Source organism: Ceratosolen solmsi, unplaced genomic scaffold, assembly GCF_000503995.2.
Source record: "Ceratosolen solmsi marchali unplaced genomic scaffold, CerSol_1.0 scaffold10, whole genome shotgun sequence".
In the NCBI taxonomy this organism is placed as follows: domain Eukaryota; kingdom Metazoa; phylum Arthropoda; class Insecta; order Hymenoptera; family Agaonidae; genus Ceratosolen; species Ceratosolen solmsi.
Window position 1 is genome coordinate 25,414,075 of NW_011948412.1, and position 25,120 is coordinate 25,439,194.

Below are 25,120 nucleotides of genomic sequence, written 5' to 3' on the forward strand. Positions count from 1 at the left end.
TCATATAACAAAAATTCATATAACATTTATTATATATAAAAATATAAGGTTTATAAATCATAAGATAAAATTAGTGACTAAAAATTGTATCATTTTTGTAACACTATTTGCAGTCTATCAATACACAAGTCAATAAAAAAGAAAAGGTAGAAATTACGAAAGGTACTTGGAGGTAGAAACAAATGAGAACATTAAAATTAACAAAAAATTTGAGTACTTACAATTTCTGTCTTCTAATGTACAGTAACAGAGTTTCATGTCCGGATAATGAAAGTACCTAGTAACTGATGCTGCTCGAAGCTCCGATTTGGATTGTCTCAATAGTCCACTGTTATAGTGGCTGATTATACACTCTGAACTTTACGTTTTCAAATTGAAATCCCACTAGACCTTAGTAAGGTTTAGCATTCAATTCCCATTATATATCTGCGCTATTTATTAGAACGTTGATGATATATATCAAGCATAGTACCAATAAATCAGCTATAGCTAGAAAAAAATTATCGATGTAAATTTTTGATATTGTGTGAATTATAAAGGCATTAAGGTTAGAAAACACAATATAAAATACAGATTGAATTTCAATAAAGATTATTTATAAAAACATAGATTTGAAATTATTTGAATATACATGAACGAACAGAGGGTTTCCAAAAAATTTTAATAGTTGATACATAAATTTCAAAAATAAAGTACATGTCTGTTATTTTGAAACAGAAAAAAATTTGAAATTTGATATTTGCATAAATATTTTACGTATTAATATCTATAAAAATTATGTAAGGTCTGTAAGTTATAATTTGAATAACATTTGTCTTTTAAATATATGAAAACATTTTTTAATACGACAAATACGATGAACTTTTATATGTGTAATTTTTAAGTAGTATATATATGTATATATATTCGATAATTTTTTTGTATATATATATATATATATATATATAATATTATGTGTAATTAATTTCGAAATAATTCACCATTTTTGCTAGGAATTTTATAATGTTATTTTATTAGTTTTAAATTATAACATTTAATTTAATTACGTAAAAATATGTAATTTGTCAGAATAAAAAAAAAACTATATTTAATATGTAATCAAATACAGATTATAAAAATTTATCTTATTCGCCCAAAAGTTAAATTTTATTTAAGCTTTGTCAAATATGCAAAGAAATATGAATCCGCTTACATTACAATACGTCACAATCCGCAATTACTTCTACTATTCTACTTCTACTAATTACTTCTACTATTTTGATTTAGCTCCATATGCAGAGATGCGATTCACATTTGATCAATGATATAATAAGATGTGAAATAGTGAATGTTGAATTAAATATGTTCGTTTAATTCGATATATAATCAATCAGAATCTACTTGCCTTTTCAATAATAGTTAATGTACAGTACAAATTATAAATTCAACTTATTTTGTACTCTTACATTATGAATAATATGAAAAATAATTAGTTTTATTAATAATAATTTCAATATTTCAATAAATTTAAATCATGTATTATAAGTTTTATTGGACTATTATAAATTTTAAATATAATTACTCCGTTACAAATTCGATATAATTTTAGTTATAACGAATAATTATTAAATATGTTATATTATAATAAGATGATGTAAAACTACATCATATTATCAAATATTATAAACAATAATGATATTATAAATAACATGTAACTGTTCTATATTAAAAATCTGTTAAAGGATATTTATATGATCATCTCATATGATTTTATATGTACGTATATATATAAACCTAGTATGGATATATGTATGCATATACGTGCATATGAATACACACATCTCATTTTAAGAAAGTGCAAATCAAATAATCAACATGCATGCTATAGGTTATATAATAATACATTATGATAAATATAAAACAGTTAAAGTTTGAAAATTTGTTTTAACAGATTGGAAGTGATTATAAAGCCGTAGAAAGTTCATCATTACAAGCAGAAAATAAGATGAGGTAAGAGATTCATATATTTAGAAACCAATATTACCCATTTCATAGTAAGTAAATACATAAATATATTTCTTGTTTATAATATAATATTAATATCTAATTAGAATTAATATAACGATACCTTTCAATATAATATTTTTTTATAATTGTTGATTATAATAGAAACGAAAAAAATACAACAGAAATTCTACTATTGAAGTCTTGCATTTGTAATAAAAAAATTAATATTTTCGATACACTTTTTAATACGAATATTGTTATTAAGTTATTATAATTAATAAAATTATAAGAGTATGGGAATGTTGAGTATACTATATGTAGTTATGTTTTTGTACATTATGCAAACATATGTATATAAAAATTTGTACTATATGTACTATATATATTGTAAATATTACATTTAATATGTATCAATTTATTAGGTAGTATAATAGCTTTCAAATTATGTTCAATCTGTACTCAATTCACAGTCAAGTTTTTATTTCTATCATCGATTGGGATGGAGATATACAAATATTAAATTAACTTTTTTTAAAAGCAAAAAGAAATCCATTTTTATACCATAGAAAAAACTCGCAATGTAATGCATATTAGTTGCTTATCGACTTTAATCTCTGGTCGAACGATCGCTTTAAATGCAGAAGCTTCTTAATCGCTTCGATGTGCCCATTTTAAAAGCACTTATAGCTGTAAATAGTTCAATGGTAAAGCAGCGAAAGGACATAGATATAGACATGACGCATTTCTTAAAATGATGCATGGCTTTAAAAAATCTCATGTCATAGTGTCAAAACTTATGAAAATTTTCCATTATTTAAAATGATAAAGAAGCCTAAGAAAATCGTTATCATTATTGAAGATTAGGCCACAAATTTACTAAAGTACTTCGAAACTTTTATAAATAATGAAAGTTCCGAATATTTATTAATATACTGAAATCAAATATTTACAATCAAAATAATATAACAATACTTAAACTCCAATGACTTCAATTTTTTGTTACCAATCGTTATTATCCATCATTATCATCGATTATCACGTCATTCATACAGTATATATATAAAAAATATTTTGGTTGTTTCAAAAATATACGTTTATGTATATTTAATGGTGTATGTATTAATAAAATTAATAAATCTATTAATTTATAAACATACGAATTTAGAAGCCATGTGCAATAGTATTTAATTTATAAAATATCCTTATAAGAAGTTACATTGAAGCAGATACATTTATCCAATAATGTAAATTATTCTCATATACCAAAAAAATTCGAAAAATTTTCAAAATAATCATTAATACTTGCTGTAAATGAAATAAACTAGGTAAGAAAATAAAATTTTTTTATATAATTTCTTCTACATTCTTTCTTAAAGAAACTTCTTAATTTTAAAGAAAATTCACACAGAAAATAAGTGGACTTCCAAATTTTTCTGAGTTATGAAGAGTAAAATTAATCAATGAAATATGGAAACTTTAGACTAATTTAATTATATTTTCGTTAAATCTTTTTCAATTTTATTTTATTTTCTATACCTACATTAAAATAATTAAGAAAAGAAATTTAAACTTCAGTGACATAACTGCTCTTCTTAACTTAAAAGAATTCGTAATAAGATCAATTTTTAATACTAATTATAACATTAATAATAAAGTAATTTTGAGACACTCCGAAAATAATTCATAGAATAAATATTACATTTAACTCTATTTAATTTACTTAAAAGTTTATCATCAGATTTCTATGCATCAAACATTTATTTTTTATTGTTCTGTAATAATTGTCAACTCTTCAAGCTATAAAAAATATTAAAAAATATTTAATAATAAAAATTTTAATACCTATACTTTATTTACCTTAGGGAATCTTAAAGATATTATGTATTTCATTGAAAAATAAATAATAAATAAAATAAAAGTAACACAAAATAATTATTCAAAATATTCAAAATCTACAGGTGTTTCACTCGTTGCTAAGACTACTGCACAGCAGCTCTTTTCTCATTTCATATTTTAGATTCGAAAAGCATACGCGTACAGAGTTGCATCCTTATGCATCCCTGACTTTTTCATTCTCGTGTAAAAACGCTTCTATTGCTGACATCCATTTTCGAAACGCTAAGATACCTCGGTAATCTCTATTTTCCCATGCACTTCCTAGCCTGAACCGACTATCCTCTCGCCTTGTTGTCGTTCAAACTTTTTCAATTTAGTGTCAGATCTTCAATAGTACTAGCACCGAAGTACTTTTCGATTCAAAATTACGAAGTTCTTGATATGTGAGATATTGGCGTGATTCTTCAATGCACGACGTAAAATGATATTATGGAGATTACGATGAGGAATATGATTTTATGATTTTTTATTGAATTTTTAAAAAATTATTTGTAAAAAATTATTTATAAAATTTCAATACATATACTATATTATATACTCTTGATATACGAATTTTATTATTTTATTTTTTTCTTTTGTTTTAACGTTTTTTGGTACATAAATTATTTTATTCAAGCTTATTAATTTTTTTTACTTTGAAGAAAAATTAAAAGCACAATTTAGTAATTATAATTTTCACTATAGAAAATTATAAAAGTTATTATTTGAAATCGACAGCAATCGAAATTGTAAAAATTATATGTGTTAAAAAGGTTCTAAATGTATGAAATTAATGATTAATATATTATAATTTAATCAGCTATATATAAATTGTATATGAAAAACTGAGAAAGAAATGTAAATAAGAATTGAAGAAATATGAATATGAAGGGGAAAAATTAATTAATTAAAATTTATTTGCCAAATAAATACTATTGATACATAATATTTATAGATTATTAACGCTATATTATTTTAATTTCTTTAAATTATTTTACCAGAAAATTTAATAGAAAAATCTAATTAATACATGAACTTTCTGAATTTCAGACTAAATCATAATTTTAGTAAATGAATATTATATATAACATAATAAGCTGCAAAAATTCGTATAAACGATAAAATTAAAAAATAATCTTTGAATTTATTATATTTAATACGTATCAAACCTTGCATAGACATTTTATAAAATAAAATAAAAAATCCATTAAAGTTAATTTATCGTATGAATGTATACATATAATGGTTTAAACTGCAATTTAAAAAAATATTTAATCTTAATGCACGATATATTTTACATTATTTAAACTGCATCTAGATTATTTAATAAAATAGAAACAGTATAAATTGAAGATTATATAATCACAAATTTTACTAATATTATTTTAAAATTTGTTTAATAAATATTATATATTCAGAATTTTTAACCTATTTAGATAAATCCTATTAAAGAAATACCAAATGAAATTTATCAGTAGTAATTAGTTATAAATTTTTGTGATCTTTTAAAATTCAAAATTGAAATAAACAAAGTTCACATTTAATTATTTATTATAACTCAATTTTGTTTAAAAATTATTTTGTTGTATTAATTATACTTCTTTAATTAAAATGCGATATGTTCCAGAACAATATTAAAATTTTTCTATTAGTAATCTAATTAATTTCAACAATTCCGTAAACTGACTTATTCATGTTTAATGAATTGTTGTATTTAAGTAGTAAAGTTATGTGGTCAAGTTAAATGTATCACGATCTAGTATAAATCTAATATAAAATAGTGATTAATAGAAGAAACATGAAAGCTTCGAGTTATTCGCCTGTCAACTGTATTATTAATCACGGTTTTTGCCCTGCTTCTTGGTAAACTACCTAGTTTTTTTTATGCATATAAAAAAAAAATCATAGAAAAAAAATAGAAGAAAGAACAGTGTTGAAGATAAAATATTGTATCATTTTCATTCATTTTCTACATCACTTTATATTATTTAATATTTAAACTCTAAAACAATTTAGAAATATTCCAAACGTTTATAATTAACACAGTCGAACATTTTTTACGGATACACTAATATAATAGTAAACATTTTTCATAATAGATTATATTAAATAAAAATTAATTAAAAAAAATAATTTATCAATTTAGAATGCTTAAAATTAAAATTAATCGATGATCAATTAATATGTATACTAAGGTTTTTTTTTAAATTAATTACATTACTACTCAGTTTAAGTTACTTATTAAATTTTTTTCATTTATTATATTTATTGTATTAATATATATATACTCACATATTATAACAATACATAATATTTGAATTGATGATACAAAATTTTACTTAAGAGACGATGTCGCTTTACTACTTAATAATATGAATATAGCTTTATTAAAAAATTTAAATATATATAATAATTTAAAATATATATCGATTAAAGTCAAATTTTGTAAATATAAACTTATCATACAATGGTAATAAACGTGTATTTTATTTAAACAATTTAAAGTCTTCCTTTAAATCATTTACTAATTACCATGTTTATAAGAATCAAGAATTTTAATACTTTAATTAATAATTTTAATACTTCTTGGTACTTACTACAATTTGCTTAAAAAGTATCTAGGGATTGAAAAACAAAAAGGACAAAATGTAAACAAATTTCACGATCGTGCAATGATTTAATTACCTTATTCTGCTTGTCGGAAATAATAACTATTGTACTCATCTGTATAGATGTTGTATAGAAGTCATCGAGATATTAAATTAAGTAATAACTGTCATTCAATGACTTATTGAAAAGTTAAAGTGATGCCGTCCACTTTCATTATTAGCTTTTTACTTATCCCGTTAGCGAGAACCTCGCTTCAATTAAATTTTATAGTTTTGCGTGTACGTCATGATTATGGAATATTGATGGTGTACCGATTGAATGTGTGTCAAATTTCGACTTGAACGCTAAATTGTTATTTGCATTACCATCAACAAAAGAGACTTTTATAGTTGAGTCAAATTCGATTTCACATGAACACGTATGCTTTACCATTCTGTTGGCGACGCATATTATTAATCACATTAATAATTGTAAATCTTATACAATACATATATATTTATTTATTATAAACGTTTCATTTTTAAATAAATACTTAACGTAAGAAATTTATAAATTGCAATAATTTAATTCTGTACGTATTATATGATTAAATTAAATCAATGAATAACATTAGTAAACTAATTTAAGATGAAAACATAATTGCCTAAAAGAAAAATAAATAACACATTAATTTTCATAAGAGTTTCAAACCCTGTATCGGTTTTGCTTTATAGACTCCTTAATCTTAGTTAGCTATAAGTAACTAAACTGAAATTATAGTTTTCAACAATTAAAGATTAATTATCACAATAATATATAAGTTATATAATAATATATAAGTACTTGGCATCTTCCAGCAATCAGAAATAAAGACAATTTGTATTGCCAAATGAATAGCAATAGAAATGGAAAAAATAAGAACAGATATGAATAGGTACATAAGTGCATAAGTGTATATTATGATTATGTATGTTTCATTATTTCATCTTTTCAAGAACTATTCAAACGAATAAAAATAATGCCATATTTTTTACAGATTTTTAATGTATATGATGTACTTCACCTTGTGAAATTGATAAAAGATATTTACTTCAATATAATAAAATATTATAATAAATTTAGGATAGATTGCTTAACATATTATATAAACGAATTATTAAAATATTTCAGAAGTTCATAAATCTAATAATCCACAATAAAGATGAAGAATCACATTTGTGTATATAGTTTATTATAATATTATTATTTATAAATTGATCTGTATGTGCACTAAAAAGTACTATCTTCTATAACAGCAATTATACTATAAAATGTAAAAGAATGACTTTCAGTATGATGATTTTATTATTAGTAGCATATATAATACTGTCATTGAAAGCTTTTCTTCACTATTAGTGCAATGGAAAGGCAAAGGTAATAAACCTTACCAATTTACAACTTAATTGAACAACAGACCGAAAAGAAACAAAAAAGGATCTGCATAAATTAGACGCTTAAGCTCGTTACCTCACACTTTCGCCGTGATTGTAATCAACAGGGAGGCAAAAACCGTGGGCTAGGAAAAAAGTGGGACGAATGTCGCTCCACGCCACGCAATCGTCCGTCGACCCTTTGAAAATCCTCGTCGACAGGATTGCGCGCTTCCGTGTTAACATCCCATTTCGGCCGAGGCGTCTAACGCCTTAGCGGTCACAGCACACGAAAAACGAACCCTAGAAAATCAATGAATTTTCGGTTTTTGGGGTGTATACATGCCAGGAAATGGAGATACTACTGGAGTGTTTAAATGGTGCCAAAATTAGAAAAATGGATGGCGTGTTCAAAATAATAATTTAAATAGTCGCTCGATTATTTGTAACAATACCAACGTTATCTCTAGATATTTTAATAAATTTTAATAATTTTCACTTTAATAATTGTCTCTATTTAATAGTTATGACTATTTATACATATTTTTTGACAAGGGATCATATAATGTTACATAATTAATAAGTGATTTTAATTTTCCCCTCTCCTATATTTACTTGAAATGTATTTAAAAATGAAACTCTTTAATAATTTAATATTAATTAGTTCAAGCTATGTTTAAATAAAAATAGTTCAAAGATGTAATCGAATTACATCTTAAATACATTATAAATATAAGAATTCTATTTGTTTATAGAATCAAATAGTATTCTTGGAGAGCAAAATTTGTACATTCAAACAATAACTTTATAGCTCGATTTTAAATAAACACTTGTTATCTTAATTATCTTTTTCAAAAATACTAAAAACAATATCCCTATATTATAACTTTCAAAATTTTGTCGAATTATGTTTCAAAAGAATGTTTCTCAGATATATATATATATATATATATATATATATATATATATATATATATAATTTTGTTGCCAATCTTATTTTCAATGTAATTTTCATATTATTGTAATATTACTTCTACTATAATATTTAATCTGTATTCCATATTGAAAGAAGAATGTCAAAGTGAAAAATTTGAATGACTCAATGTTAATATATATATGTTACGTGATTTATTTAATATACATTTAATATATATTTAATATACAAATTTTAATTTTCTATTCTCTATACAGATGGACTATTGTTTAAAATTGTATTATATTTTTTACACTTGTAAGTATTAATATATTATACAATAATGTAAATTATTTCTAAATAAATAAATCATTAAATCATTTAAAATAATTATATGTTCCAATTTACAAAAAGTAAATTTTTCTATAAATAGATTTCTATTCAATGTGAAGTATTAATATATTTTTTCATTTTTACGCAATTTTTCATAACTCATATTATATAATGTAACAACTACAATGATACTTTTGCTTTATGTCTTACATAGATATAAATATCTAATAGTGAAAAACTAAATTTATTAAATGTTCAAGTTATATGTATTATCATGTATGCAAAGAAAATAAAATTTTCATATTTGTCATTCAATACCAAAATTTTAATTGAATTATGAATTATTTATTTAAAATATTCCTCACAACATTAAAATCTGAAAAATATCACAATATTTTTATGCCTCTACTTAAGTATAGATATCAATAAAAGAATAATTGATTTTGAGATTGAAATATAAGACTAAAAAATATCGAATACTACCTGTATGAAAATGAAAACAAAACTCAAGCATATACATTGAAAAAGAATAACTGGAAAAATAGAACTGAAAATGTAATTCGACATATAATAAATGATCTTGTCGCAACGGAACCACGTAATAAATTCGAGCGCGTCTCATTCGTTTCTCTTAAGCAATAAGACAATTCAATTTTCTTCATCCTCACTTCCCTTCGTACCGTTACTTAGAAGATTCGTATATATATATATATATATATATATATTCTGATACAGTCATATTTTGAATATTTATTAAATACTGAATACATTACTACATCTAATCTATTATTGATTTATCTAGTTTAGTCTGGATACCATTATTTACTACCTTCGTTAGTATTATATCGAATTTTATTAATTTTTACTTGATATTGTACTAATAAAAATGTATCAAATTAATTTTTGTACTACAACAGATATTGACGAAAAAATATCGGAAACACAGCGTCTCTAATATTGACATAAAATTAACACCTATTCTAGAGATACGTAAAAATTTTATAATTTATGTATTTGATAATAAAAGGAATATGTTTAAAAGAAACTATACTTTTTCATATATATTAAATTACACTAAACATTGAAACACAATTGAATTAATTTTTTATTTATAAAACTTGTAATTGTTTCAAAATGTTTAGAGATAAAATATTGATGTAAGACTTTGGCATAAAAATTATGAAAATTTAAATATCCTATTAAGTAAAACATTTTGTTATTTTAAATTTAAAGTCAGTTTAATATTAAAAGAAATTTAAATTTAGAAAATATGTTTGAATTTACCATAATTATGAGAACATACAGTTATCTATTTGCTATAATCTTTTATATTCCCATAAATTGATATCAAAGATTAAAATGAAAATTAGATAGAAATTAGAAAATGAAATAGATGAAAATTTACAAACATCCATGCTATCGCATATATCATTCTATTGCATAAAATTGATTTATGCAAAGTTGTTTTGCTGACTTTTCTTTTGACATATTCTTAGAGTGAAGGTATTATATATTTCCAAATTCAATAGTTCCACGTTTATATTAATAAAAAAGAAAGGCAGGAATGAGAATGTGCAAAAATGTTTTGTGCAAAGGCATAAAAAAAGTAATTCTGTAATGGGAAGAATTTTTTTCTAACTTAAAACTTATTTTGATAATAAATCGGTGGTTATGAAGGTGATTCAAATTAAGTTTTGAAAGGCCTTTTACTTTCAGGTTTATTTATCCTTATATTCTATATGTATAATATATGACTTAGCAAGCAACGTATGCAAATCAAAATTCAAAATTTTAGTTCGCACTTAAACTGTTAATAATCCAAGTGCAATATCGGCGATGTATCTTTTTTTACTAACTGCTTTGGAAAAGTAAAGAAAGAAAAAGTTAAACATTACTTCTTTCTACGATCAAAATAACGTGGATTTGAGATTTCAATATAATATCGTCTTTTCTGTATGTTCCTCCCTCCGCTCACTCTTCTGACGCTATCCATACGATATTGTATCCATACAGTTAATACACATACGTATTTATAGATATACAGTTTAGTTCAACACTAAGCCGAGGACTTTCCGTGGCTAACCGATTTCCAATTTTCCAATATTTACGACGCTGCGCTTTCTTCCATCCACTTTCTTAACTTTTTTCTTCTCCCTTCATTTCTTTTTAATGCAGCTCTTTCTATTCCCTATTTCCCTTTTCTTTATTTTTCACTAGTCCAAAGGTTAATATTGCAAGATGGATCATTAATAGACAGACTCAAGGTGTATGAATATTCATAAATTATGAATTATATATTAAATATATCGCTGACCATCAAATTGGTTGACATTTTATTTACTTAACTATTGATACTCATTTATTTATTATTGTATTCACTATGCTTTGATTAGAACTATGTACATTAATGATTATATTTTTATACTATAGTCTTTTTATACAAACTTTCTATATTTAAATATATAAAAAGTAAAAGTGTTATTTTAAAAGTTTACATATTTTTTAATTGTGTATATGTCATATAAATATAACTTATAAGTACCATCAACTGTCGACATGTAATATACTTTGCTTTATTAACAAACTTCAATATAAATTTTGTTGAAAAAGATTTAATAGAATATATATGTTGCAAGGACTTTTCAATATGATAAAACAAAAATATTTCCATCTTACATTTTTCAAGTTTACAAAACTTTCGTTCCAATAATGTAAAATCTCCCTTTTCTCTTCACTCGGATTAACCTTCCGTGTACACATAGTCAAGCAAAGATGACGACAACACTCAAGATCCGCGTTATTTTTGTTAATTTTCAAGGTCCCAGTGGAATCGTAACTGACACATCTTTAAGTAGAACCTACACCGCATAATGTAAATAATCCGGAAAAGGGGCCTCGCATGAAGACTCCGTACAAACCGATACGAGATAAAAGATCTCTCAGGGGCTTAGCATTATTACCGTCAGAAATTAGTGTTCAGCTATACTCGCACTATAAACCTGAGTAGTGGTAAAATCAGAACAGCGGCGAAATCGATAAGAACTGATCGCGTTTCATTCACAATCTACAAATCCAGTTATTTGTGAATTTTAAGAGATGGTTCAGAATTAATTGCAGGATTAACTATTGGATAAGATATTAAAAGAGACCAAATACTTAAAGGATAGATGTGAATATTCAATTTACGAGTAAGGATTTAAAAACATGTTTTCTAATTAAGTTTTAATTACTCTGGTACGATTAAATGGTTGAACATATTTTAATTTATTATACTTTAAAAATTTGATAGTTAAACATAATATAACATAATTACACTATTTATATATAGTTCAGCATACGGTTGTGAATTCAGTATTCGACATCTAATTAATATATATAATGTAATAAAATTATACAGTTAATAAGATATGAAATTCACTGAATTTATGATGAATATGAAAAGCTCTTCTTTCCTCGAGAAAGAGAAAAGAATTTCTGTAAAAAAGCGAAAGGGCAAAAAAAGAAAATTAAAAATTATAACTTGATATTAACAATTATTATTTGTTGAAATTATTAAAATTAGTAAAAGATTTGAATGTTAGAAAAACTTAATGACAGACTATAATAGCGCTCTTATGAGTAATCAAACTCATTATCAAAGAACCCGAGTTAATTATACAGGTTCGGTCTTTACCGGGTAACTAATAGTTGTCGGAGAGGGGAATATTCATGCACCTAGTAATGACTACTCAGCGGGCAAGTGTAGTCACTTATATCGCTCCTTAAGAGATAGCGCAAAGACTATTACTCGCCTCCTTCTATTATAACATAAGCAACTAATACTTGAAATGTATACATATTGAATGATCATATGTTTCAAAACTATTTTATCTTCTCACACAAGAAGTACATAAAAAAATTGTCTTTGTACATTGATTTCATTTGTTTTAAGAAAACATAAACAAATATAAAAAAATGATAAACTTACATAAAGAATTATCATTAATATATACTAATTATTTTAATTTAAACTATGCACTATGTATATAAAAAACGAAAATATACAACTAACCCTATATATAACGACGGTTGGCTTTAAATTGATTTAAAAATATTAAAGCTTAGTTGTACGTTTCGCATCATGGTTATAATATAATTAAAATGTTCTTAAACTCTAAAATCATAAATTATGAAAAATAAGTAGAATATGAAAAACTGACTTCAATGCACTGATAAATATTTTAAAGCGTCTATAAGCAAAAACGTGGATGCATTTAATGAAAATGAATAATAACGGCTTTCATGTATCAAATTTTCTGAATAATTATTCGTGAGAAAAATATTCGTTGAAATAGGTTGTAAGTAGTTTACTATAATCATTACATAGTAGTTACGAATTGTTAGATTATTATGTGAAATTTTCAATTATAATGTACTATTCGATGTAATATAGTCAAATAAAATGTAAAGAATATATTGAAATTTCAAACATATAAATTGTATTGAAAGCTTACAAATATATACTTGTGTGTATTGTTAGATGGGATTTAATTCATAGTTTCTTGAATGTGTTTTATTAAATTTAACTGCTTTAAAAAACCAATACATTTCATTTGTAAATCTTGATGTAATATAGTATTAATATTAAAAACCAAACAGCATAAAACTTTCACTTGAATTGTTTCAATATTCTAATACTTTTATTGTTTCTATTTTTCTTGAAATTTAAATCTATACATTATACTTGTAATCAAACGGTATCACCATTATTGATTTCCAGTATTGCTTTCATTTAATTGATTCAATACCTTTTAAAAATTAATATCACACTCAAAATTTTCATCCATTAGTTTTAATCTTTAATCAATAGTACTTTAATATTACAACAAAAACTTCACAAAATCTTTATTAATATAATAATTAAAAAATATTCTTAATTAATTTATGTCATAGAATTTATATATGATATTATAAGATGTCCTCTTGAAGCGCTTAAAATAAATCATGAAAAAGTATCTAAACCTAGAAGAACTTTTCAAACAAACTCACAAATGAACTTCGTGTTTATCGTGTACGTATTCCGGTAATAATTAGTGATAAGAAGGTGTGAGGAGCGTGTGTGCTATCGCGTCTTGGCAAAATATATTTAGCAAACGTAACAGCAATTTTATCAACTAAGTGTGCAATTTTACACTACCACCTGTAGTGGTGGCACATCACTTTTATAGTGAGTTTATTTTACAGGCTGTAATACCCTGATTATTTGTAAACTTACATTTACCTACAAATGCTATCAAATTTAGATTCTACCCTGAATATATATATATATATATATAAATAGACTGATACATTCGTTATATAACATAAGTTTTATTTGCAAACCTCGAATAAATTTTTAATAAATATTTTACGATCGATTATATTTTGATAAAAATCTTATTTTTATATTATTTGTGTTATATACATTGAAATTATTTTGTTACATTGTACTGATTTTCAAATTTTTATATGAAACATGCCCTGAAGTATTATTATCAAATTATTTATTCATAATAATTATTTATTTATAATAATTAAATAATGTAATATCATTACAACTATTGAGTAAACGGTGTTGATAATAAATGATTTTCTATTTTTCATTATAGTTTAAATTATATACACAATGTACATTTTTAACGTAATATACGAAATTCTATAGAACCAGATTATATAAATTTTATAATATGAATTTTAAAGTGAAGTGATTGATTAATTAAATTTTTAAAAAATTGAACCAAAAATTATTATAAACCAAATTATACCATATTGTAGACAAGAATATCTGAAATATCATTTTACAGATTTTATATCATTAGAAATTTTATATTAATTAATAATTAACATTATCATTATTATTATCGTCTTTAAAATAATGGGTATAATAAGAATTACAAGAATAGTATATATATATCAATTAACAATAATGTGTAAAAAATGAAAATATCAATTTTTTTTTCTATAATATATTTTTAAAATTGATTGTTAATGTGTCTACAAATAGACTTAAAATTCTTGATAATATTTTCATCCAGAGCAATTACAGTAATTTAATTTAATATTTACGTAGATTCATAATCGGTAATCGGTTTTCTTTTCACTCTCGAACAGTATAGAAATAAACCATCCTGCTCGAAGAACCAAAATGTCTCGAATTAGATTAAGCTCCCAGATTGTTGGCGTATGTATGGCAACGTGAGTTGTGTATGCTGTCAAGCGGTGGAACGCATGATCACTCCGCACGCTTGCCTGAGACTGAAGGATTATGAGTTTGTACAAAATGTATCTGAGGATCCGGCTAGTTTTACCATGACCGGTTTGTAGGATCAAACTTGTTTCCGTTGACAACTCAGAGACCAACAGACAACAGTTATGTGGTAGCAATGTTCAGTCAAGTAGAAAGGATAGTGTAATAAATTCAATTATTATATATTATATATTATATATTATATATTGTACATTATTATATATAATGTAATAAATCAATACATCTGTTTATTATGCTGTTTATTCCGTTATTTTCCAGATACAGGAATTATTCTTATTACTTTTATCAATCGTTGAACTCTTGTTGGGCAGATCACGCTTTTCGGTGGTAAGCTTACTTTACCAGAGGTAATTTGATGTACTATGTTGCTTCTCTTGGCGTAGTACACTGATACTATTCCCTGGAAAGTGATTAGTTATAAAATCTTACCACTTCTTCGAGTAGAGTCGCGTCTTGTTTCTGCTATGAGCACAGAATGGTGCTAAGATTGGCGCTCCGTGCGTATAGGCACGTGCTTCTCCTTGAATACAAATAGTAGAATTAATTATGATAATTTTACGTGTACCTGTGAGATGGCCTCAATTCTTTATGTATGCTCGATGACCTGGCTTCTTAGACTCCGAATCTCAAATGATGGCTATGATGCCTAAAGTAGTTGATACTGCATGTGAAGATTAATCTTGGACTCCGTTGAGGGACTTTTCGCTCTCTTCTTCAATGAGGACTTCAACTGGTGCTTGTCTTCGGACTTAAATAAGATCTTTATCCAGAAAAAATCCTTGATTTTTCCAATCAGTTATCGTTATCTCATTGGGTGGAGAAGCTTCATGCTTTCTCCTCAGCTGTGTAATAATCTTATGCATAGAGCTGTTGTCCTCGCTAACTTATAGAGAATTGAGTATTTGTAAATAATGTCCCAGTGATAAATAGGTTGGTTAGTTGTGGTTACAAATGAGATGCCAGGACGAACTTCTTGTTCACATTGCTCATCACTCTGCATTGGCTGGATTGGCCATAAGTCTGTAGAATGCATCCAGGGTGGTCCTGTCCACCATATTGTATGATCTTGGAATTAGTTTGTAGTCAGTTCTCGTGATGCACAGTCTGCAAGGTTCGACGTCCCAGGAACATAATTACATTGGGCGCCTGGCGTAATGTCTTGAATTTAAGTAACCCTGTTTCTAACAAAGTCCTTTCAGCGTGATGTATGAGACTTTATCCATGTGAGTATTACCCTTGAATCCGCCCACGGGTATGTTGCCTTTACCTTCATGTTCAATATGGTCCTGACATAGAGCATAAGTTTTGACAGCAGTAAAGTGGCTGTCAGTTTTAACCTTCGAACGGTGAGCCGCTTGAGAGCGGGCTACCTTTGTGTTGGAACACATAAAGGCAACTTTCTTATCATTTGAGATGTGGACGGTACGGTATAGGACTGCCACCATCGCCAATTCATAAATCGAAGTTTTCTATCGGTATTACGCCCTACTTTTTCTTTCGTCGAATTCTCGAAAGTTTTAGATTTTTCTTTCTACGCCTCGTGTAAGATTCCAGTGCAACAACGAAGATGCTTTGTTGCCAGCTAAGTAAGCCGGTTCGTGGATAGATAAGACAAGCACGCGGCGCGCCTCTCTCTCTCTGTCTCTGTCTGTCTCTCTCTCTCTCTCTCTCTCTCTCTCTCTCTCTCGCTGACCGGTCCTCTTGCTGACCGGCCCTCTTGCTAACCACCCTTGCTCAACTGTGCTTGCGGCTAACATCTTGCCGTGACCCAACCGCAGTGAACCGACCATAGTGAAACGATCTAACCATCTACCAGTAGAATCCATGGTACACGGGTCTCGATCTACCCTCAGCAGGACCACCATGGAACGGTCGGTATTTTCAGCAAAGCCGCCACGGAATGATCAAGCTATCGGTTCGTGCGCGTATTCAAAAGGCTCACACACTCATTATAATCCTACTTCGCGCTCACTAAACTGTAATTACCACTGAGCGTATTAGTATATACTGTGATGAAGGCACGTGCTCATAAATTTGGCAGCCTAGTTAATAATATAATTGAGCATTATTAAAAGGAAATCGGCAGATTTAGTAGTGCTTTACAGTGAAGCCAGTTCGAATAGTAATCAAAGGGGATATCATCTACACAGTAAAATACCACACCGTGTCTGCAGCTCACAAGATACATTTTTATATTAATAAATAAGCTAGTCACACCTCGCACAAGAATAAATTTGGCAATTTATATACTTTCTCGGTCGGACCAACGCTTCGACCCCGGACAGGCCCATAAGCGTCGACACAAGTGACGCAATTCGTCAAGCACATTGTGAAGGCCAGACAACAATATATTGAATAATCGACTATTAATACATTTCATTAAGTCTTTCAAGAACACGAACACTTAACATTATTTAATCTTGTGTGTGACCAGTCTTTTTTACTACCCCCATAAATAATTAAAGATGCAATTGATTACTCAACAAGTTCCATTAAACATCTTACACCATATCAAATATAGTTATTCCATATATCAAACATACTCGATTCAAACACCATCTTCTCATGCTACCTCATGAGCATGATTGACTGACTACATCAGGTGATACTACATCAGCATAACCTCAACTTCAAGATACACAGTCATATCCATCGAATCTACGATAATCAAGACTACAAGGACACACCCTCATTACTTTAATAGAATAATCTTCTTTCTCCACAACATTGCAATATTATTATAATTATTAACAAATAATAAACATTATTTTACTGAATACATCATTTTTTTAAATTTAATCAGCTGATACTTACAACATCAGCATTACCTCAACTTCAAGATATACAGTCACATCCATAGAATCTACGATAATCAATAACGCAAGGAAATACCCTCATTACTATAATAGAATAATCTTCTCTCTCCACAACAGTGCGATATTATTATAATAATTTACCAAATAATACATTGATCTTACTAAAATTACGTTATATATAATATTATTCAGCCCTTCCACTTATTATATCCTTCAAAGTTATCCTGACGAGAGACTAATCCACTGAACTATTGAATTGATAGTTCGAGCTATAAACTAAATCTTTAAATATCGAACACCACTGTAGCCAGAGAATTTTCGGTTTGCAATCGTCAAATGCTATTGCTAATTCCTGTTTTCTGTCTGCATTGATAGCTATGAGGACATCTCTATGAATTCAGTGCCATTTTGCCAATGGGAAACCACCTGTCATGCAATGGTTCTGTTGTTGTAGTGCGGTTTCAGTTAGCTGTTGACCTCAAAAAATGTCGTCGATATATCTGTCATGAATTATGGATAACAGTGTCAATGGGTACCTTTCTAGTCTTCTACGAGTTGCAGCAATGTTTTGACTGCTAAAAATGGAGCGGCTATTCTTCTGTCCATAGAATTCTATTCAAGTCCCAGTCGTTTTTGTGAAGTAGTATCTGCCTATACATCTTCATAATGTCTGTAGCAAACAGGTATTTATGTCGGCGTATCCAGAGTAACACATCTGAAATTTCTTGATTCAGATTGGCTCCCATGTGCATGAGGTCGTTGATCGATTTTATTGAAGTCGATGGACTGGAGCCGTTGAATACCACTCTTAATCTTGTAGTAATGCTATTTAAGGAGGCAGATAGTATTGTACTTTTTGCTGGGACACTGGTAACGCTCTTTTCATATGCTTTATTTCCTCATATTCCGCCATGATTTTTGGTAGTGTTGGCGATACTTTGCATCTCTTGAGGATCATCTCAGTAAACTTGTAGGCATTGATGTATAATGTTGTGAGAATTGTCAAGGTCCTAAACAGATTCCTTTAGTGGAATCCGAACTATGTATTTCCCTGTTTAACGTGAAAGAGTTTTCTTATAATGATTTTTACACCACTGTTCATCAGGTGTGGCCGTTGGCAATTCTTCTTGCACCTTTAGTCGCTTTTTATTTCCTTCCCTCGGCTTTTCTGATAGTTTGTGTAGTGCACCTATCTTGCTCTTATTATGGGGAGGACTGGTTTATTCCTTTTAGTAAGGATTGAACATTTACCTTTTAAGTTCTTCAGATCTTGATGCTCTTGTTGGCATCTTAATACTTGCCTGCAGCTTGTTGCCTCTTGTGGCACCTTACAGGCTTTTCTGTTTTGTAAGCTGATATATTTTTACGTAAGCCAAGTGCCTAATTCTAAAGTCTGGCACTTAATCTTAACTGTAGATATTTGCCTCGCGAGGCACCTTATGTGTATTTATCGTTAGTAGGAATATGTTAGTAGGAATAGGTTAGAGATTGAGAGAATTTCTCGTGTATTATTTTGGGGAAAATAACAAGGTCATAACTTTTATAAAAATTCTTCCACGGTGATTGAAGGCTCGAAAAGTATAATAAACGACCTGTGTTATTTACTAGGAAGATTGCAGCGAGTGTCTTTAGACGAGAATATTTTGAAAGTTAAGATATAAGAAAACAATCGAGTAGAAAAACAATTCCAAAAATTCATTGTAACCTGAAACCCAGCACGTGCGACGTCTGGGAATCCTCGGCACCATGTACCTTGAATATCACGAGACAAGGCATGCATTGTTGTGAAGTGCACCAAATATTGCAATTCGCATAGGCCAAGCAAAGACGCTTGACCAAGACCCCCCCTCCCTCCCCAAGAACATTTTTTTCGATATTGTCATTGTCTAAGCCTAATTTCTTCGGAAGTATCAAAAGAGGCGTACATGTTCAATCATATCGCCTAAAAGCGAAAATTATGACCAGGAGCTCCTTGAGTGGAGACTCATTGCGAGAGGCCTTAAAGTTGGGGACGACACAGCAGCAAGTCACAAGGAAATTCTCACTCATTGTGAAAACTAGTGACTAATTTTCTAAGTGACCCACTGAAAAAGGAAGATACATCAACCCTCCTGTACTACAGTTGACGGGCGTTGACGCTATCACCTTCATACCACGAAAGGGCCGGACTACCAAGCACGTACTCCCGTATTTGGAGTGCGAATTATAGTAAACTGCTCATCCCAGTAGACGTTTACGAATTGCCTCTTTCTTGGCGTCTTCAATTTCGAACAATTTTCCATATTTCCAGTGCAGATCGTTGAAAAGTAATCCATCCGCTTATCTTCCCGCTCGTTGCTTATTACACCCAATTACATGTAATTCCAAAAGACACCGCATACATACAACTTTCTTCTGGGTGCATATATAAAAAAATGTATGATTAAGTTACTTGTTACTTATTTATAAAAGATATATTTTGAATAAGTAAAGAACCATTTGGCATCACTTTACAATGATGATTATGCCATTAACCATATGCCATGAATTATGCCATTCGTACATACATGTTGTTAACGAATTGAAAATTTTTTTAAAAATAATTTATTTTATAAATCTTTAGTTATTATAGAAAAAAATAACGATTATATGTATGATGTATACATATACTAAATTATTAGTAAATTGTTTATAAAATTTTTAGATTTAACAATAAATATATAAAAGTAAGTAATTCAATCATTTACAAAATTAATTACTTGAAAAAAGTGATATCCATAATAGAATATTTTTAACTTGAAAATGTACGTTTATTGATTATATTTAACTCTCTAGGACCCGAACAATAAAAAGTAATGAGTAAATAATCTAATAATGTAATAGCTAAACCAAAAATCTAATTACACTAATTAAACTTCTAGCATAATGTAAATTTTTTATGTAATATAGTAGTTATTGAATGGTTATTTGTTTTATGAAATTCGCTAATCTCAATTCTAAATTTTTACTAACTGGAATATAATACCTATAAATTGCAAGTGAATGGAGTCAATAGGGAACATTCTATAAAATAGTTAAAATTTCGGTATAAGCTTCTCATAAATTTACTTTCATGCCAGCTAATATACGAGAACATTTATATTTCCCATACGCGTTTGCCCTGTTATCTCATAACTTGCGTCCCGCACTACCGTGTCCATAAAATCATGACGGATTTCACTCCTATACTCCTGTCATTTTCTCTCTTCCTCTCTTCCTCTTTTCATCTGTCCTTCTGTCTCTCTCAAGCTCCTATCAACTATTTCTAAGACTTCTCTTCTTCCCTTGGTTTGTCCAAAGATGAAACAAGTTAATGTGCTGGAGAAAGATTACCAATCGCTTCGTATGATCTTTTCGTTATATGTTGAGAGCAAATTCTTTTTAATTATACTCCAACGAGGGCTGTTTTTAAAATGAATCTCGAGTATAATTTATAATAGAAGATTTGACTTATACAGTTTAAGATTTCATCTCTTGTATTTATTTATTTTTATTTTTTCAATATAGTAACTACTCTGGATTTCCACGAACAATAATAATTCAAGAGATGATCAAACTAAGAAGTATTTTTTAGTAAGAGATTGTAACACTTACTTTCATTACATTAATTCATAAATAATTATAACATTTTTGCTATTACCCCAAAAGTTAAATTAATATTAAAGTTATCATAGAGAATATTTGTTCCAAAATACACGTAAGAAACTTTTTAAATAATTATAATAGATATTACTTCTAATTTAAATATATATAGAATTCTTTATTATTATTATATAAATATTGTTATTATTATAAAAAACGTTTCTTAACACTAGTTGATTTTTTAACTTTTAAAAAATTCTTTATCTACTTTATTAAAACAAATTTAAGTTTTTACTGAAAAATTTCAATGGAATTATACAATTTCATAATTTAAAAAAATTTATAACATAATTGTGAGTATTTCATTAACTTATCTTTTCATTATCTTGTAAGCCTTCATGACATAATTTGTAATTATCTTTTATTTATTGATCGAGTTTCTTCAATTCCACAAGTGAGTTCTTAATATTTTACGAATTGGTACCACTTAAGAAGTATTAAAGTTTTATAATTATAATGTCATTATAAAATATTATTGTAAATAATTAAAGGTATTATGAAATATGGGTAATTTTTTATAATTATTTTACGTTCAATGTATTACAAAAAACAAAATCTGTTTTTCATCAATTATCAAAAATATTTTCTAAATCTCTACTTCCCTAAAGAGATAAATCATTATTTTAAATTGTTATAGCATATCAAAAAATTAAATTCATAGATTACTGTTGAAAAATATATAAACACGAAAAAAAATTTAAATAATCGAACAAATTGTCTATAAGCCTGTTCAGAATTCCAGCCATCTAGTGGTCGACGGACCAGGATGGTTGGATTAGACTATTATCATCAGTTTACTGATGGGAGAAAGTAATGATAAGTGGAAGGGGTAGTGCTTTATTCGTAGCCATTCTACTAAAATTTTCAATTCTCTTCAATTTTCCAACAATAACACTTTACGGAATACAATCGCGGCTCATTTTCACGTTGGAATTCAACTCCAATCTTAAAACTGTCATAAAACTCATGTACCTCGTCTTTACTTGCTATTTCCTATCTAAAAACGAAACTTACGTCGAATAATATAAAAAAGAAAGAAAAATATTTTAAATAAATTCGTTCCTCCAATATTTTATAAAACATTTATTTCAAAGTAGTTTCAATAAATAATTGGATAGAATTATGAAATTTTTTTATTCTCCAAATTTTACTTTAAATACTTATCATAAGAAAAACTATGTTTCTATTTAATTGTTTCACTTTTCAATTAGTTTATATTATTTAATACTAAAAAATTAACATTTTTATTTAGTTATTAACTGTAATTGGTATAGAAATTAATTTTTCTCATAATCAATCATTCCAGATAGTACCTTTAAACATTCTCATATTATAATTTTTCGATTCCAAATAAATTATGTCTTCAACAAAAAAAAAATTATTCATATAATTTAATATTTAATAAAAAATTATAAAGTTATCGATTACTTTAATTTCAATAGTAATAGTATTTTAAATATAAACCTCCCGTTATTATTTATCATAATTATGGATATCATGTTAGTAACGCATTATTTGTACGAAATATAAACAATATATATTTTCAATAATATTACTCTATCAATAATAAAACAGTTTATTAAACTTTGTTGTAACATGGCTGAGACTATATTGTCATTATCATTGTGTAATTCGATGTATATCTTCAGCTCTGAATTACTTCATATGTTTCGATTAAGTTGAGTACAATTGTCAAGGCTTGCAGATATCATTAACTCAACCACTGATAACCAATACTCATCTTCGGCGACCGTAAAATCCCTACAAATACCGTTTAAGAGTTTCCCTGTTCTCGAATAATGCTGCCCATTCTCAAATTGCACAAATTGCACAGGATGAACACTAATAGGAATTGTGTTTATTATATATCTTCTAATTCTGTTTTTCTTTTATGCACATAAAACATTTTTGCCGCAGTCATGCTTTTATTTATTTTATCTTGTACGGATAATAATTTCTGTTAAAATGCATTTCTTTGAATTATAATTTTCATATTCTTAAAATTATAATTAATGGAAATATTCATTTAAAATATTTTAAATTTATATTTTTCAATTGTCAACAAGCGTAGTTTGCTATAATAGTAATAAATCGTATAATTCACTTTCCCGAAACTTAATTATTTGTTATTACTTCATAATATTTTATTAATTAAAAACTATAAAAAAATTTAATTAATCTTATACTTAAGATTCAAATGACAAATAACAAATATTTTAAACAAGACTCTAAATAACAAAATATTTTAAATAATTCAATAAAAAAATTTAATATAAATGAATTATTTTAAACAATATTTAAAAATATTTTTTATATAACATTGATAATGTTTTATATATATTTTGAAGTTGACAAGAAATATTTTTGAATAAAAGAATTTATATAAAAATATTTTTTAATGTCTTTAACGTAATAAAATAGGTACAAAATTTTCTTTCTAAATTTTCATAAAAATCTCAAATTGTATTTAATTTACAAAGAAGTCTTTAAAAAAAACCAATTAAATGTAATGAACGTAAGTTCACAAGTTAATCTTGAATGTCATATTAACTTGTGAAATTTATTTGTATCAAGTTTACATAAAATTACATTAAATATTGCTGCCATAAAATAATATATTTTTTTGCTATTTTACATATATTCTGAAAATAATTTTCTAATTTTGGTTATTGCAACATTTTATATTTTATGTATAATATAATATTTCTAGATAAAAAATACACATAACATATATTTTCATCGTATTACAGACAATTGCTTAAAAGAAAAAATAATATTTATAATTGTATGTATTTACAGTCCATCTGAAATTTTCTTGTTTTAAAGTAACGATAGAATAGACACGAAAACCGTCGATAATGGAGAAAATATTTGATCCAACATTATATTTCTCAATCTTTATCTTCATCTCCCTTCACCTTGGATTATTAAAGACAGGTGCAGAATAAAGGAAACGCCAACCAAGTAGTTTAATATTGTAGTTTATTTAGTTGAAAAGTTAGCTGTTGTCGACATTCGTTGATTTTTGCACCTGTGACTTCCGCTTACGACTACGTGTAAAAGTTTGCGCACGCGTATTCATAATTACACGCGCTGACTAAAAGGTACAAGAGAATACTAGAGGATTATGATTTTTTTACCCAAGTGTACTACCGGATATGAAGGACTTTTTCTTCTTCATGCATCTAGTCTTTGTTAGAAGGATTTTTAATATTCACTTTAGAATTTTAAAAACAAAAGTTCATTTTTAATT

The 25,120-nt window shown here is 26.9% G+C and overlaps 1 protein-coding gene across 1 annotated transcript in view; it reads left to right on the forward strand.

The window, feature by feature from the left end:
• Positions 1–1,935: 1,935 nt before the first annotated feature.
• The window catches only part of LOC105363162 (delta-sarcoglycan-like), an 84,978-nt gene continuing 61,793 nt past the window's right edge, over positions 1,936–25,120 (forward strand). Inside the window, exon 1 of the mRNA XM_011500785.1 lies at positions 1,936–1,989. Within this exon, the coding sequence (XP_011499087.1) occupies positions 1,985–1,989 (5 nt within the window). The 5' untranslated portion in view covers positions 1,936–1,984. The remainder of the gene's footprint in view (positions 1,990–25,120) is intronic.